This window comes from Phasianus colchicus, chromosome 30, assembly GCF_987193195.1.
Source record: "Phasianus colchicus chromosome 30, bPhaCol1.hap1.1, whole genome shotgun sequence".
Taxonomy (NCBI): domain Eukaryota; kingdom Metazoa; phylum Chordata; class Aves; order Galliformes; family Phasianidae; genus Phasianus; species Phasianus colchicus.
In genome coordinates this window covers 655,357-669,585 of record NC_143465.1, presented here as the reverse complement: position 1 = coordinate 669,585, position 14,229 = coordinate 655,357, and the positions used below count along the sequence as shown (strand labels likewise).

At 55.0% G+C, this 14,229-nt stretch overlaps 2 protein-coding genes across 7 annotated transcripts; one reads left to right on the top strand and one right to left on the bottom strand.

Annotated features, from left to right (window-relative positions):
• Positions 1–4,683: 4,683 nt before the first annotated feature.
• On the bottom strand, positions 4,684–12,007 carry LOC116238826 (sperm-associated antigen 4 protein-like). 5 transcript variants are annotated; one of them, XM_031608721.2, is made up of 8 exons: positions 8,989–12,007; positions 7,480–7,664; positions 6,882–6,952; positions 6,636–6,723; positions 6,440–6,549; positions 5,566–5,733; positions 5,119–5,208; positions 4,684–4,909 (listed from the first exon to the last, which is right to left on the bottom strand). In XM_031608721.2, exons 2-8 carry the CDS (start codon positions 7,586–7,588, stop codon positions 4,769–4,771), a joined length of 777 nt encoding a protein of 258 aa, XP_031464581.1. In that variant the 5' UTR covers positions 7,589–7,664; positions 8,989–12,007; the 3' UTR covers positions 4,684–4,768. The 5 variants fall into 5 exon arrangements, with proteins under 5 accessions (XP_031464581.1, XP_031464577.2, XP_031464579.2 ...); XM_031608717.2 differs by lacking the exon at positions 8,989–12,007 and adding an exon at positions 8,406–8,982; XM_031608719.2 differs by lacking the exon at positions 8,989–12,007 and adding an exon at positions 8,406–8,982 and having other exon boundaries at positions 6,636–6,720.
• Positions 12,008–12,060: 53 nt separating this feature from the next.
• On the top strand, positions 12,061–14,229 carry CYB5D1 (cytochrome b5 domain containing 1). 2 transcript variants are annotated; one of them, XM_031608722.2, is made up of 5 exons: positions 12,061–12,272; positions 12,341–12,417; positions 12,661–12,879; positions 13,016–13,250; positions 13,789–14,229. In XM_031608722.2, exons 1-5 carry the CDS (start codon positions 12,143–12,145, stop codon positions 14,010–14,012), a joined length of 885 nt encoding a protein of 294 aa, XP_031464582.2. In that variant the 5' UTR covers positions 12,061–12,142; the 3' UTR covers positions 14,013–14,229. The 2 variants fall into 2 exon arrangements, with proteins under 2 accessions (XP_031464582.2, XP_031464583.1); XM_031608723.2 differs by lacking the exon at positions 13,789–14,229 and adding an exon at positions 13,484–13,603 and having other exon boundaries at positions 12,077–12,272.

The following is a 14,229-nucleotide window of genomic DNA, read 5'->3' as shown; positions in this document are numbered from 1 at the left end:
TAATTAGGGTAGAGGGAGTTATTGGAGTGGGGGGTTATTAGTGGAAGTTTAATTAGAATGGGGATTATTGGGCTGTGGGGTTTCTTGGGAGCATTATTGGGGGGGGTTAATTAGGGTGGGGCGTTGGGGGGTGAGGGGGTTATTGGGATGGGAAGTTATTAAAGGGGGTTTAATTAGGGTGGGGGTTTTGTTGAGATGTAGGGGTTTATCAGGGTAGGATGTCGTGTGGTGGGGGATTAATTGGAGGTGTTATTAGGGTAAGGGGGTTTACTGGGAGGGGGTGGTTGGGGTGAGGGGGTTTATGGGGATGGAGTTTCAATTAGAGTGGGTTAATTAGAGTGGGGGTGAGAGGGTTATTAAGACAGAGGGGGTTTTATTGGGTGGGGGGTCTTGGGGTGGAGTTTGCTGCCACCTGTTGAACACAATGCGATACTGGGATCGTTTTTAATGGATTTTTAGGGTCAGGGCTATCACAATTATTTTAGGGTCAGTAGGATTACGATTAACGTTACTTTTAGGCTTAAGGTTGTAGTTACTGTAACGACTGCTTTTTGGATTTGAATGAAGTGCAACGCCTGAGCAACGCAGAGGAACGCAATGGGAATAACGGGGCAAGGAAAGGAGAACGCATGGGGAAAGCAAGGGAAAGGCGAGAGGGAAAGGACGGGCCACGAGTGCACTGCTCGTCCGCCCCTGGGTGGTCAGTAGAAATTTCTGCCCTTTTTATGCCTCCGAGCGTTTGGGAGTCACTCTCTGGAGGACTAAGCACAATAGAGCTTGGAGGACTGGCTGCGCAGAGCGGTTAGAGCGAAGAGCCCGCACACGTCTGGATTCTGAACGCATGCGTGTTAGTGCCTGGAGGACCTTTAACCATAGAGACGGGCGGCGCAGAGCGGAGACAGAACGCTCCCGCTGCAGTTCCGCGCTTTGGCCACGCGGGGGCAGCAGAGACTGTCCCGCTGCGCATCCCCACCCACAGTCACTGCCCTGTGCAGAAGGGCGCTGGGTGCTGGATACCCACAGCCACCACCGAGAAGTAAGCTGTACCTTTTCTTCTGCCATTTGTAAATCAACAGATTGAACTGCCTGCTGGATGAGCAGTGAAGCGTCCTTTAGATCCTCTTCTTGTTCTGCTGCTATTAATATATTGTCCATGTAATGATACATAAGGACGTGAGGTCCAGCTTTTCGTACTGGCTGTAATGCATTTCCCACAGTCCACTGACATATTGTTGGACTATTAAGCATTCCTTGTGGTAACACAGTCCAATGATACTGCTGAGCAGGGCTTTGTTGGTTAATAGAGGGCACTGAGAAAGCAAATAGTGGTGCGTCTTTTGGATGAAGTTGAATGGTAAAAAAACAGTCTTCTAAATCAATAACTGCTGTAGGCCAATTTGGAGGTAACGTTGAAGGTGAAGGAAGACCAGGCTGCAACACCCTCATGGGCTCAATTACGGCACTGACAGCACGCAGGTCCTGTAAAAGCCTCCATTTCCCACTCTTCTTGAGGATAACGAAGACTGGAGTATTCCAAGGGCTCGTAGTAGGCACTTTGTGACCAGCAGCTAGCTGTTCTTGAACTAGCTCATGTAAATGCAGCATTTCCTCTGTTAAGGGCCACTGATATACCCAAATAGGTTGTTCTGTTTTCCAAATTAGGGATATAGGTTGCTGCCAATCAATGGCCCTTATTGAAAATTTGTCTGCAAAATCATGCCCCATTGACTTGAAAGATCACGACCCCACAAAGTACAAGGAACTGGCAAAATATAAAGAGCAGTGTGAGCGATGCGACCATCAGGCCCTTCAAAATATAAAACTTGGGCTGTTGCAAACCTCCAACTCCTACAATAGCAGATTAGGGTCTTTCAGTGGCCATTCAGAGGGCCATTCACTTGACTTAATGGTGGTAACATCCGCTCCAGTATCCTAGTCCTAAAATCTGTCGGCCATTTACTAAGCACATCAGTAATGGTTTGTCTTTTGACACTTGTGTGGTCCACAGCACGGCAGGTTTGTCCGTGCTTCCAAGTCCACCAGTTTGGTCCCCGATGCCAGGTTGAGGCAGAGAATGAAAAGGGATTAATTGTGCTATTTTTTTGCCTTTGGGAATAAAGCAGGGAGGTGAGGGTGTCCATGCCATTATCTTAATTTCCCCAGTGTGGTCAGCATCCGTGACTCCTGGTAAAACAAAAAGTCCCATCTGTGTAACAGAAGGACGTCCCAGTAAGAAGGCGCTCTGATGGAGAGCTTTGGACAAAATTGGCGTCGCCAACGGGGCCCATGACACCTGCTGGAATGAGAGTCCCGGTGCTGTCAGTCAGCGGCACTGACTGGGAGGTGGGCAAATCCACTCCTGCGCTGCTGGTGGTGGCTGGTCTGAGTGAGCCGGCCAGGCAGTGGCCGGTGGATTCGGGACCGTATTTGCTGTCATGGCGCGCGGTCTCACCTCTTCTTCCCATTTCCTGGCGAATCGCAGCGCTGTGCAGCAACAGGGAGTTTAGCTCGGCATTCTCTCGCCCAGTGTAACCCCCTCCTGCACCGGGGACAGGGTCGAGTTGGAAAAGCACAAGCATTTTTATTTGCTCGCTTAGGCTTTTTGCAGTCCCTTTGTACGTGACCGGGTTCCCCACAGCTGTAACATTTCATTCTTTCAGCTGACCTTGCATCAAGTTGAGCTGCCAGCGTATCTGCTAGCAAGTCCATTTTATGACTTTCTGTGCCAAAATCTTGACAGGCTTTAATCATGTCAGTAATGGATGGATCTGCATTCTTTAAGGACTGTAAAACCTTTAGACAATCTGCATTTGTGTTTTCTATTGCTAATTGCTTAAGCAAAACATCCCGGGCGGTTTGATTTTCTGCTTGTTTCTCTAGCACATTTTGTAAACAGTCAAGAAATTTAATGTAGGGCTTGGCAGTCCCCTGCTTAATTGATGCAAATGAGGAATTAGGGGAAGTAGTATCAGGTATCTGACAGATAGCACGCAGCACCAAAGTGTTCACCTGTTTAAAGCACTGCCTAACCATCTGTGCCTGGGCCTGAGGTGTTGTCCGGACCTCCTCCCCATGAGTTCCTCCATGCCAATATGATTTAAGGTATTCAAATTATTCATAGCCTGGATGATAGCTTGTTCTCGGTATTCAGTCATAAACACAGCAAATTGCATGGGAGACAGGATCGTTCGTAACAGAATTTTCCAATCGTGGGGGGTCATAACATAACTGTCACCAATTGCAACAAAAAGGTTCTATGTAAAGGCAGACTGAACTCCATAATCTCTCACTGACTTCCTCAGCTCCTTCACTGCCTCGTGCGGCAGGGATTCCCACTGGAGGAGCTGATTTGGACAATACATCACAGGAAAGGCTTGCATCGTATCAGCATCACCCCGTAATATTGCTTCTTTCCTGCACTTCTCTAAAGCACCGTAGTATGCTGTAGAAGAATTTATCTTTCCCACACCCTTCAAATTATCATCAAGAGGGAAAATGCTCAGTTTTTCTTCTGGACCTACTGGACCAGGATCTAAAAGTTCCTCTGGTTGCAGTCCGTCCTTGTGTTTAACCAAGTCACATGCAGGCTGCAGAGACGCAGCACCAGGCAACGTAGGCGGGGAGGAGGAAGGGAGCGATGCGGAGGGAATTCTTCCTTGTAAGAAATTCTTCCTTGTCGAATTTGTTTAAGCCCTTCCATGATTTGGTGCCAAACAAGTAAAAGTTTAGCGGCCGTTCTGTCTTTAGTAATAGAAGCCTCCCGGAGTTTTGTGCCAATTTTGTCCCAAAGCTCTCCATCAAAAGAGAAACCAGTTTTCAGAAATTCAGGGACATTTTTGCTTATCCATTTGAGAAAAGTAGCTAATGCTGAGGTAGATAAAGTCTGACCCTGAAACATTAAAACTGACCGTAATGCTGCAAGCTTTACTTGCTGCTCCTTCGTTAGCGAACTCCCCGTGGTTCCTGACTGCTCACCTTCTGTCCTGCGGAGCACTGCGGGCCAAGCAATCTCTCCGCAGTTCAGCCGTGCGGCGCTGCTGGGCCGGGTTCACTCAGCCTCAGCTTTGTTTGCCCCATGCACTGGGCGCCATTTGCAGCGTCTGATGCACAGACTCAGATGTGAACGATCCAAATAGTTTATCACAAGTTCTCACGTCACTGATATACCTTCACAGGTTTTCTTTTTCTAGCTTTCCCATCCACCCCTACAACTTTCCCATCCACCTTTACACATCAGCAGAGCATTCTACAAACACTCTTCAACCGTTCACACAGGCACTTCTCCAATCAGAGCCGTGAGACGTTCTCTCTTCTTTAGAGGTGTCCTTGGTTCTCATGCTATTTATCTTGCTCCACAGCTTCCACTCTGAACAGTTCTTCTTGTATTCCCACAGTTTCCTCTTGCAGCCCAGAGATTGTGGAGTTCCCCACAGCCAGAGGTCTAGGCGGCTCAGTCGCTCCTTGGAGCTCCATCTGGCTGCCCGTGTCAGCCCAGAAAGGCTGTGGCCCCTCCACCTGGGTTTGTGCCTCAGCCCAGCTGTTGCGATGAGCAGTCGCCGCGTTGGTGTCAGGGGAGCACCGGCGAGCTCGGCGCAGAGCCTTGGGAGGGTGGAGATGAATGATGAGCTGCCCACCCCACGTAGGTGTGCCCCATCTCAACACAGACACAGTTCAAGATGATGTTATAATGTCTTTATTTTTTTGACAACAAATCCAATTTCAGATCTTACAAATCCAACTTCAGATCTTACATGTTGAATTTCAGATCTTAGAAATCTAATTTCAGAAGGCCATTTTTTTCCACCACCTTCCCATGCACCTGCACTTGGTAAATGCAGGTGTGTTCTGGATGTCCCCAGTTGCTCTTCACCAGAACCTTGATGTAGCGAAAGGCTCTGGCATGATTATTCTGCAAAGGAAATGGGGAGGAATAAAGTAATGGGGGTTCAAATTCCCATCATGTGCTCCACGGCTCGCCCCTGCCAGTCCTGTAGCTCAGGAGCTCCAGGCAGTGGGAGAGCGTGGCTGTGCAACCAGAGGGCTCTAGTTGCAGGCATGTGGGAACACAGGGAGAGGCAGGGAGCAGGCGTCCTTCCTGGCGTGCTGCCCCTGTCCTACCTGAAGCAGGAAGGTCTGTAAGGGTGCTTTATGCACATTAAAGGTGAATGACCCAAGTGGAACCTCCTCTTCACCGTCCACATCCAGTCCCTTGGAAGCAAAGCACAAGGACTGATGCTCAGACTCGTGTCACAGAGAGCAAAGGTGTGTGCTGTCTCAGCACACGGCTGTCCACCCCTTGCCCTAGGGCTTGGGCAGTAGCCCGGCACTGCTTGTGGTGGAGCTCAGTCTCCACCTCGAAGTTTCATCAAGAACCCCAAGATGCTTGCCAAGCAAGGCTTAAGAAGGATTCCACCTCTCCAACTTAGGAAACATCCCCCTGGGGCACTGCAGTGCTTGGGAGACAGCGGGACACAGGGCTCTGAGGATGCCCAAAAGCAAGCCAGTCCCTGCTCTGGCACTGTCCTGTGCCCAGATCCCAGGCAAAAGAGCAAAGTAGTGACTTACAAAGACAGCAGATTGCCTCGGGGCACTGCTGATGAAGCCAGCTGGAGTCAGCTCTGGGTCAACATGTTGCAGAGTGAGACAAGAGGGCAGGATTTTAGCTGGCAACCTGATGACAACCTGGCCCTGATGTCCCTGCATGGGCCAGCATTCTCCTGGTGAAATACCCGGCTGCAAACAGAATGGGAGAGCAGAGAATTAGGAGTGAGCGCTGGGCCACAGCACTCCTGGTTCAGCTATAGGCAAAGGCAGCGAGTGTCTGTTGTCCAGAGAGGCTGTGGATGCCCTGTCCCTGGAAGTGTTCAAGGCCAGATTGGATGGGGCCCTGGGCAGCCTGGTCTAGCATTAAATGAGGAGGTTGGTGGCCCTGCATGTGGCAGGGGGGTTGTAGCTTCATGATCCTTGAGGTGCCTTCCAACCCTGGCCATTCTGTGATTCTGTGATTCTGTGTCGTACTTCTGCTTGAGAGTGGCTTACATATGAGGAATCGGGCAGAAACACAGGGCCTGAATTCCCTGCCCGACAAAGAAGCTCTCACTCTCACTGAAAAGGGAAGATGGTGGCTGGGAAAGCGTCGGAGTGGGACCATCTCTCTCCACCACTGGCTCTGCTGGCCCCCAGCTCTACCCCCACAGAGGGACAGTTGGGATGGCCGTGGCACTGAGGTGTCAGCAGGGAGGACATCTCTCACCCAGCTGGGACTGAGGAGTGTGGGCCCCACACAGCAGTTCAGCTCAGGTGCCCTCCTGAGGGGAGGCACACCCAGCCCCATATCGGACCTTTGGCTTCAAGGCTTGAGTAATATGCCAGGGCTGAGGGGAGACCCCTGAAGGGGAGCGAGGGGTGCAAGCAGCACTGCTGATTACCGCCACGATACCTGCAAGATGGTATCCGGAGGATTCACAGGGACGATGAAACGCTTGAGCCAGCAAAACCAGGAATCACATTCATAGGTAGGAGAAGTTCTCTGGAGCTGGATGGTAGCACCTGTAACGATGGGGCAGAGATGAGTGCAATAGGCAGCAGACATGGAGAAGCTGAGGGTAGCAGGGCTTGCCTGCCTGTGTCCTCACCGTTGCTTTTCCGTGCCCAGTCAGGCATCTGATAGCAGTCTTGCTGTGTTCTCAGCTCAGACACTGCCTTATGTAATATCACTAGCTTCTGGGAAAGACAAGAAACTGTCAGGACATGACCAAGTCAGAGCGCAGCCCAGAGGTCGGACACGCAAGGCAAGCCGCGTCCAGAGGGCTGTGAGCTCTGTGCTGGCCGGCACAAGAGGCCAGGACTGAGGAAGGATGTCCAAGCCCACGGTCACTGACCTGTGCAATGCTGTCTTCCTCTATTTTCAGGTGTGTCATCCAAGACCTAAGTTGATATTCACTGAGCAATGCTGCAATTGACAAGACAGAGAGAAGGTCGTAAGTACAGGGGTTGCTACTGGTCCCTGGGCTCAGGCTGGCTTTTCTTGGAGCCTGGGAGGCTGCAGGTGAGTGGAGGATGTCAGGAATGGTGCGGACTGAGAACATATCTCTGCCCACGGCCTTCAGGGCACTGCAGCCCCGTGGCCGTGCAGCTCGGTGCCCCAGAGCTGCTCCCATTTCCCCTGGGTGCACCCGGTGGCACCTAAAGCAGCGTGGCGGGCAGAACACCAGCCCTACAGTGAGGCCAAAGCAAGGCCAACTCGAGGATGTCCTCGAGAAGCGGCACCGGGGCCGTGGGGTCCTACTAACGCTGGGGGGACCGCAGCAGCTCTCGGGCTGAGTGGGACCCAGTGATGGAGAGCAGCTCTGGAGCAAGCAAGCGGCCAGGATAGGAAGGCAGAAGGTGCCACACTGGTGCTCCAGTGCCTCTGAAGGCCTCTGCTCACGCTGACATCATCCAGCACGAGCCCATGGTTGCTGCAGGATGTTTGCTCACCAAGAAATACCACAGGCAGTACGAGGAACACTCTCAAGAGGTTCATCTTCTGCTCTGAAGCAGCAGCAGCCAGGTTTCTTGCAATTCTCCTGGCTGTTTCACGCCACATTGAACACTGTTGTCCAGCGGAGGCAGGAGCTGGTGCTGATAAAGGCCTGCTCAATTCCACCGGCTCATGGAGGCTTCTGCGGGAGGAAAGAACCTGGTTGAGCACCGGTCCCACTCTGTGAGAGCCGAGGCAGGCAGCAGCAGCCTCTGCAGAGGCCCTCCCAGAGGACAGGCTTTGGGATGCCTCCCGGCTCCATCTCATCTGCAGTGAGAGGGCAGCACGGGTGGGGGTTGTTCTCTGGGGTCCCCACGCTCCCCACCCCACCGAGGGCTTTACAGGCTGGCAGTGGCGGTGCCCTGCCTGAGGCAGCACAGCTCCATTCTGCTTGTCCCCAGCCCGATCCCCCCTGCAGGTCCACCCAGCTCACACCTTTGCCTCTGCACAAATTTGTCCACAGGGAGGACCTGCTGGCCCTTGCCAACAGCCCGGCTCCCTGCGGAGCTCTTAGATGCCTTTGGGCGCCTTGTGCGCCGAGCCTTTCTCCTCGCCATCACAGCGATAGGTGAGCCCTGGAAGCAGCACGTCCTCTCAGCACTGCGGTCCCCAAAGCTCTGAGCCCACTGGGGCTCTGCCACACTGCACCCCTTGGCGCTGGGCAGGGGAAGCTGTTATGTCACAGAGGTTAGCTATGATGTTCCAACCGTGCCCAAGTCCCACCGTGATGTTCAGAATCGCTTGGCCACAGTTGGATGTTCAAAGAGGTGATAGAGGGGTTCGGAACAGGTTTACATTTTTTACTCAAGGGACGGCCAACAGGCAGAAATTGCTGTGGAAGTTCTCAAACGTTCTCCAAGCTCCAGCCCCTTTCAGTCCCTACCTCCTGGCTACATGAGACACGCTCCCTTTCCCCACTGGCCGAGGAACTCGGGGGATCCATTCCCGGGTTGCCCACCACGCCATCCATCCTATGCCTGACAGCCTCCCTGGCAGCCTCAGTCCAACTTCTCTCTGTAAATTCAGACCAGTTCTCTCCAACCTCCTGGCGCCTTTGGTCAATAAAACTAATCTCGAGGTCACCTTCAGAAGCTGAGTGGCATCTCGCTTTTGTAAGGACACCCCCTTATCCCCCACTGTCTCTTTGCCCTCCCCAAGACCCACCGCCCCTCCTGATCCCACTGCCCCAGGGTCCTCAGCACGGACCCTGGCAGCCCAAGTGCAGCGCCAGTGAGTGCCAGCCCTTGGGGACACCACCGCTGTCCCCATCGGACGGTGCCGCCGTTCTTTCAGGCCCTTGTCCTCGCTGTTGGCTGCTTGCGATGTCGCCAGCCGCACACGGCCTCTGTCCCAGCCAGGACCTGGTGCCATCAGTGCCATCCCCCGGCGCCATCTGTCCGTCCTGGCGCCCATTCCCACCGTCACTCCCCCCACGCAGTGTCCCCCTGCCCCCCACCCAATCCCACCGGTGCTGTTGGCACGATCCCAGTCCTCAGCTGGCATTGAGGGGCGGTGGGGTGGCTCTCCACATCTGAGTCACAGAAGGGTAGAATCATTGTGTGGTTGGCATGGCAGGGACCTTAGAGATCATAGAACGCGTAATGCACGAATGGATGGGTTGCACGGGGTCGAAAGGTTCCTAGAACCATCCAATCAAATTGTGGTGGTGTTGGAAGGAACCTCTCGGCCCCCCAACCCCCAGCCCTGCCGTGGGCTGGCTGCACCATCTGCTCAGGTTGCCCAGGTCCCCCCAGGGCTTTGGGCACCTCCAGGGAAAGGACAGCCACCGTGCTCTGGGCAGCACTGCCGCAGCCGCGCTGCCCTCCCTGTAAAGAATTCCCTCTTCACAGCACACCTCAGTTTCCCTTCTTTCAGTGTAAAACCGTAGCCCCCGTCCTGTAACAACCTGCCCGCGTACAAAGTCTCTCTGCCTCCTGTCTGTCAGCTCCTCCCCCATCACGATACTCCAAGTGCCCTTAGAAGCCACTAAACGGAACCAGAACATTCACTCGTTAACGCCCGCTGGCTTACAATGATGTTCTGATGTGGAACACTGACAACAGAAAATCACAAGACCACAACAAGCAGAAGCAGGCAGCCTTGCTTCTTCCCCTTGCTGGGGCTCAGGGCAGGGCCACTGCACGCTGCCAGGCGTCAAGCTCTCTCTGACTGCTGGACACTTGCATCCAAACCCAAACGTGGAACCCAGTCCCCAAAACCTTGCATCTAAAACCCAAAACCTTGCAACTGAAACCCAAGACCACGCACCCTGTGCCCAAAACCTTTAACTCAGGCTGCAAAGCCGTACATCTAAAGCCCCAAACCTGGCACTCTACTTCCACTCCTTGCACCCAGCCCACAAACCCTTCCATCTAAAACACAAAATCTCTAGGTGCAAGGGTTTGGGGTTTTTAGGTGCAGGATTCTGGGTGGTTTGAGATGCAGGGAGTGGGTGCAAGGTGCCAGGTTTTGGGCTTCAGAAGCAAGGTTTTGAAGCCTGGGTGAAAGGTTTGGGATCAGGGTGCCAGCTTGTGGGGGCTGGGTTTTGGGTGCAGAGTACAGGGTTTGAGGTTTCAGATGCAAGGTTATCAGTGCAGGATTCTGGGGGCTGAGCAGGAGCCTGGCAGCGCAGCAGCACAAGCTGCAGGGAGCCCCGTCCCCAGCGCAGGAAATATCCAAATAATTTTCTAGGACAGTATCTCTAATAAAGCAGATTTTATTCGCAATTGCAATGGCGGACCTCCTGCAAGCAGGAGAGCACACAGAAAACAGAGTTACACCTTTTATTCCCGACGCTTATCTCCCAGTCCTCAGCCACTGTCATTGGAGTGGCTCTCCACATCTGAGTGACAGAAGGATAGAATCACTTTTGTCTAAGTGAAGGTAGTGAAGGTAGTGGTGCCATGTAAACAACATGCAGCAGCCAAGCACCACTGAGAGCCAGCGAACTGTATGGAGTGAATCAGCATCCACATTCATAATGATAATTGTCCCTATTTATTTAATTTGCTCACAGAAATGACCGCTCCCTCCATAAAATTGATGGCCTGCCTTTTAATTAAATGCCTGCCGTTAAGTAGGGGCTCTGTGCCGTATCCCAGACCACCTCTGTCCCCAGGGCTCCCATCTGTGTGTTTTATCAGTGTTATCAGTGCGTAGATGCAAATAATTGGATTGTTTATAGTGAGAAATCATATTACACAAAGAATGAATACACAGTATGGATTTTCACTCTTCCTTTCTCCACCCCTCCCCCCCAAAAGCACCCCCTGCTGTCCCAGTCAGCCCCCTGTTGCCCCATTTCTCATTCCAGTATAATGGGAGAGGCTGCATTCCTCAGCTCGCCCCTTCCTCCAAACTGTTCCTGGGACGGATGAGTTCATTTCTCTTTGATATCTTTTCCTACAGTGCCTGTTTCTCAAATAAAGGCTCTGTCATCGCCTTTGTTTGCTCTACACCCATTACACCCTTAGAGCTCCAAGGACATTTGTAGCAACCCCCCCCCCCGGACCCTATAGACCCCTGAGATAGTGAGCTGAAGTATACAAGATGCGAGGGGTCCATAACACTGCTTGGTTTTGCTAACTCAAAAGGAATTCGCAAATAGCATCGCTTAGTTTAACTTCTGCTAACTCAGAAGGAATTGCTTAGTTAACTTTTGCTAGCCCAAACACATTCCCAAAAGGAAGCCTTCTCAAAGCAGCACAAAGGGGCCAATGAGAGAACAATGAAAGGGGAACAAACAGGATAAGAAATTGCAGAGGCACGCAGGGTGGGAGAAGAGCTCAAAACCGGGACAACGGTCGGAAGGACGTGGCGAGGAAGACTACCGACTTCATCCAGGAACGACCACCACCAGGTGGGGAGGGAGATGTCGAGCCTTCATCCAACGACCACCAGAGGAAGCTACTGCGCATGCTCTACGGGGAGGGACTGTATGTAAATAAACTCCCGGAAAAGTAATGAATACGTCAATAGGTCTTGGAAAATACTGCTAAATAAATGAATTGGCTTATAAACGTATCGAGATCCCACTCTCCGGTGCGCAAGCTGGGAGGAGCGATCCCCCCTGTACCCAGCGTGTGGCGCAGCGCTGAAATGAAGCCGTACCTCTTATAACCTTACGTGGGTTAGAGTTTGATTCCGCAGATCAGCCCTATGCCCGCTTACGCACCCCTGTACGTCCCACAGCCCCCCCGCGTAGCCCTTCTATAGTTCCACGCACGCCCTACAGTCCTCCACAGCCCCCCGGGCTCCCTACAAAATCTGCGGTGCCCCCACAGCATCCTAACTGCACCCCGATAGCTCCCGGGACCTCACGACGCTCCGCAACAGCCCGATCCCCATAGGCCCCATAGGCTCCATAGGCTCCACGGGCTCCACAGCTCCCCAGGCTGCCGCCCCCACCCTCCTCCTCGGCGCCGCCGTTTCCCGGCAGTCCCCGCGCAGCCGCGAGGGTCCCGTTTCCCGGCGCGCGCTGCAGCGGCGGCGGCGGGGTGGAGCTTCGTGTGGGCGGGGCCGTCGCCGTGGCAGCGCGGAGCCGGGGTGGGCGGGGCCGCACGCAGCCAATCGGGAGAGGGCGCTCGGCGGCGGCGTCGCCGTAGAAACGGCGGCGCCCCCATGGCGGCGGGCGGTGCGGAGCGGCGGCCCCGGTACTTGACGGCGCGGGAGGTGGCGGAGGCCGGGCGGCCCCTGCTCAGCGCTCTCGGCCGCGTTTACGACCTGGGCCCGCTGCTGCGGGAGCGCCGCGGTATGGGGGGGGGCCGCCGTGCGGACGGGTCCCGGTGTGGGGGCTCCGAGTCCGACCCTCTCCCCCAGGTGACGTCACCCTGGCCCCCCTGCTGGCCGCCGTCGGCACCGACGTGAGCCGCTGCTTTGACCCCGAGAGCGGCGACGTGAGTGGGGCGGGAGGCCGGGAGCCAGGAGCGTCCCCGGGTCCGGGGGGCTTCGGGGCGGGGAGGGGTCCCGGCGCAGTTTTCGGGGTCCCGGCGCAGTTTTCGAGGTCCCTGCGCGGTGCCGGCGGTCCCGGTGCCGGTGTTCGCAGTCCCGGGGCGGCGGGGGTGCGAGCTGGGTGATCCCGGTGCGGGCGGCGGCTTCCGATCCCGGCCACGCGCTTCAGGCGTCCCTCCTGCCGGCAGCCGCTGCTCCGCGTGGAGCCCCGCACCGGGCAGATCGGCTCCCGGTACCCGCTGGGGACCCCGGGCGGCTCCCGGCCCCTCACGCCGCGCTCAGACGGGGCCCCCGCGCGGGACGCCGCGTGGTGGCGGGACCCCCGGCTGCAGGTGGGGCGTCTGACGGCCGACCCCCGCCTGCTGCGCCTCTGCAACGCCCTGACGGGCCAGACCTGCGTCATCGAGGTCAGCGGGATGGGGTGCCCCCGGACCCCGAGATACGAGCCCGCTCCCCGGTGGGGTCCCGCTGTCCCCATCGAGGTGCCGGGAGCCGGGGACCCGCCGCCCTGACCCCGTCCCCTTCCCTGCTTGCGGTCCCCAGGTGTGCGGGGAGGAGCCGGTGGGAGCGGCGCTGCGGCGGGCGCGGGGCTGGAAGGGGCAGCTGGAGAAATACACGGCGTGCTACGGCGGCGTCCCGCTGAGCCTCCACCTCAGCCTGGAGCAGAACGGGATCCCGGACAGCACCTCCGAGCTGCGCAGCCTGCGCCTCGACCCCAAGGACTTCATCCCCACCGTGCTTCTCTACTTCAATGACGACGCTGGCAGCGCTAGGGAAGGTGGGACCTCCGAGCACCCCCAAAACCCTAAGATAGGCCCCTCACCTCCTCAAAACCCTCAGACCTACCCCCTTATCCCCTCCCACCCAGAATGCACAGGACACCCCAAGACCCCTCAAAAAACTCCCCAGGACCCCGTCCTTCTAAGAACCCCTAAAAACCTTCAGACTGCCACAGAACTTCCAGACCGCCCTCATCACCCCAAAAGTTCCACCCCACTCTCCCTTTTCCAGCCCCGCGGTGACATCTTCCCCGCCCTGAGCTGTGGATGGTACTGTGGGGGCACTACACCCATTTTGGATTCCAGTTGTGTTTTTGCAGCACAATAAAGCTGTTTTTTTTTAAATTATTATATGTTGTTGAAAAATTGTTTTGTGCATGGTCATGGTGGGGCAATCCAGGATCCCATGGTTTAGGGGCAGCCCTGAGAGTCTGATTGCAAGGAAGAGCCTGGTGCTAATGAACAGCCCTGCTAACAAAGGGCAAATGACCCTTCAGCCTGTGACCCTGCTGTCCTTCCCACATGACCTTCTCCCAGTGGCCTTGAGGAGCTCCTGTGCAGATCCAAGGATGTTGTTGGTGTTACGGTCACTGCAGATGAAGACTTCCACCCCATGCACCCATCTGGCATGCACACCCGCTATTTGCAGCTCAACAGTGCCACGGGACACCAGGTTGCATCCTCCCAAGGGGCTGGAAGAGGGGGGATTGGACATTGGACACAATCCTAAGGCACGCCTGAAGCACCTAATAGTCCCCTGAGATCCCAGTACCCCTGTAGCACCCATATGGCTCATAATCACCTGGAGTGCCCACACAGTATCTCTACAGCTCCCAGAAACCCAATGGGATCATGTAGACCCCTGTTCCTTCCATGACCTCCTAATCTCCACAGTACTCTCTACAGCTCTTATAACCACCTAGAACTCCCAAACACCCCTAATGTTGCAAAGACCAATAAAAGCACCAATATATCCCA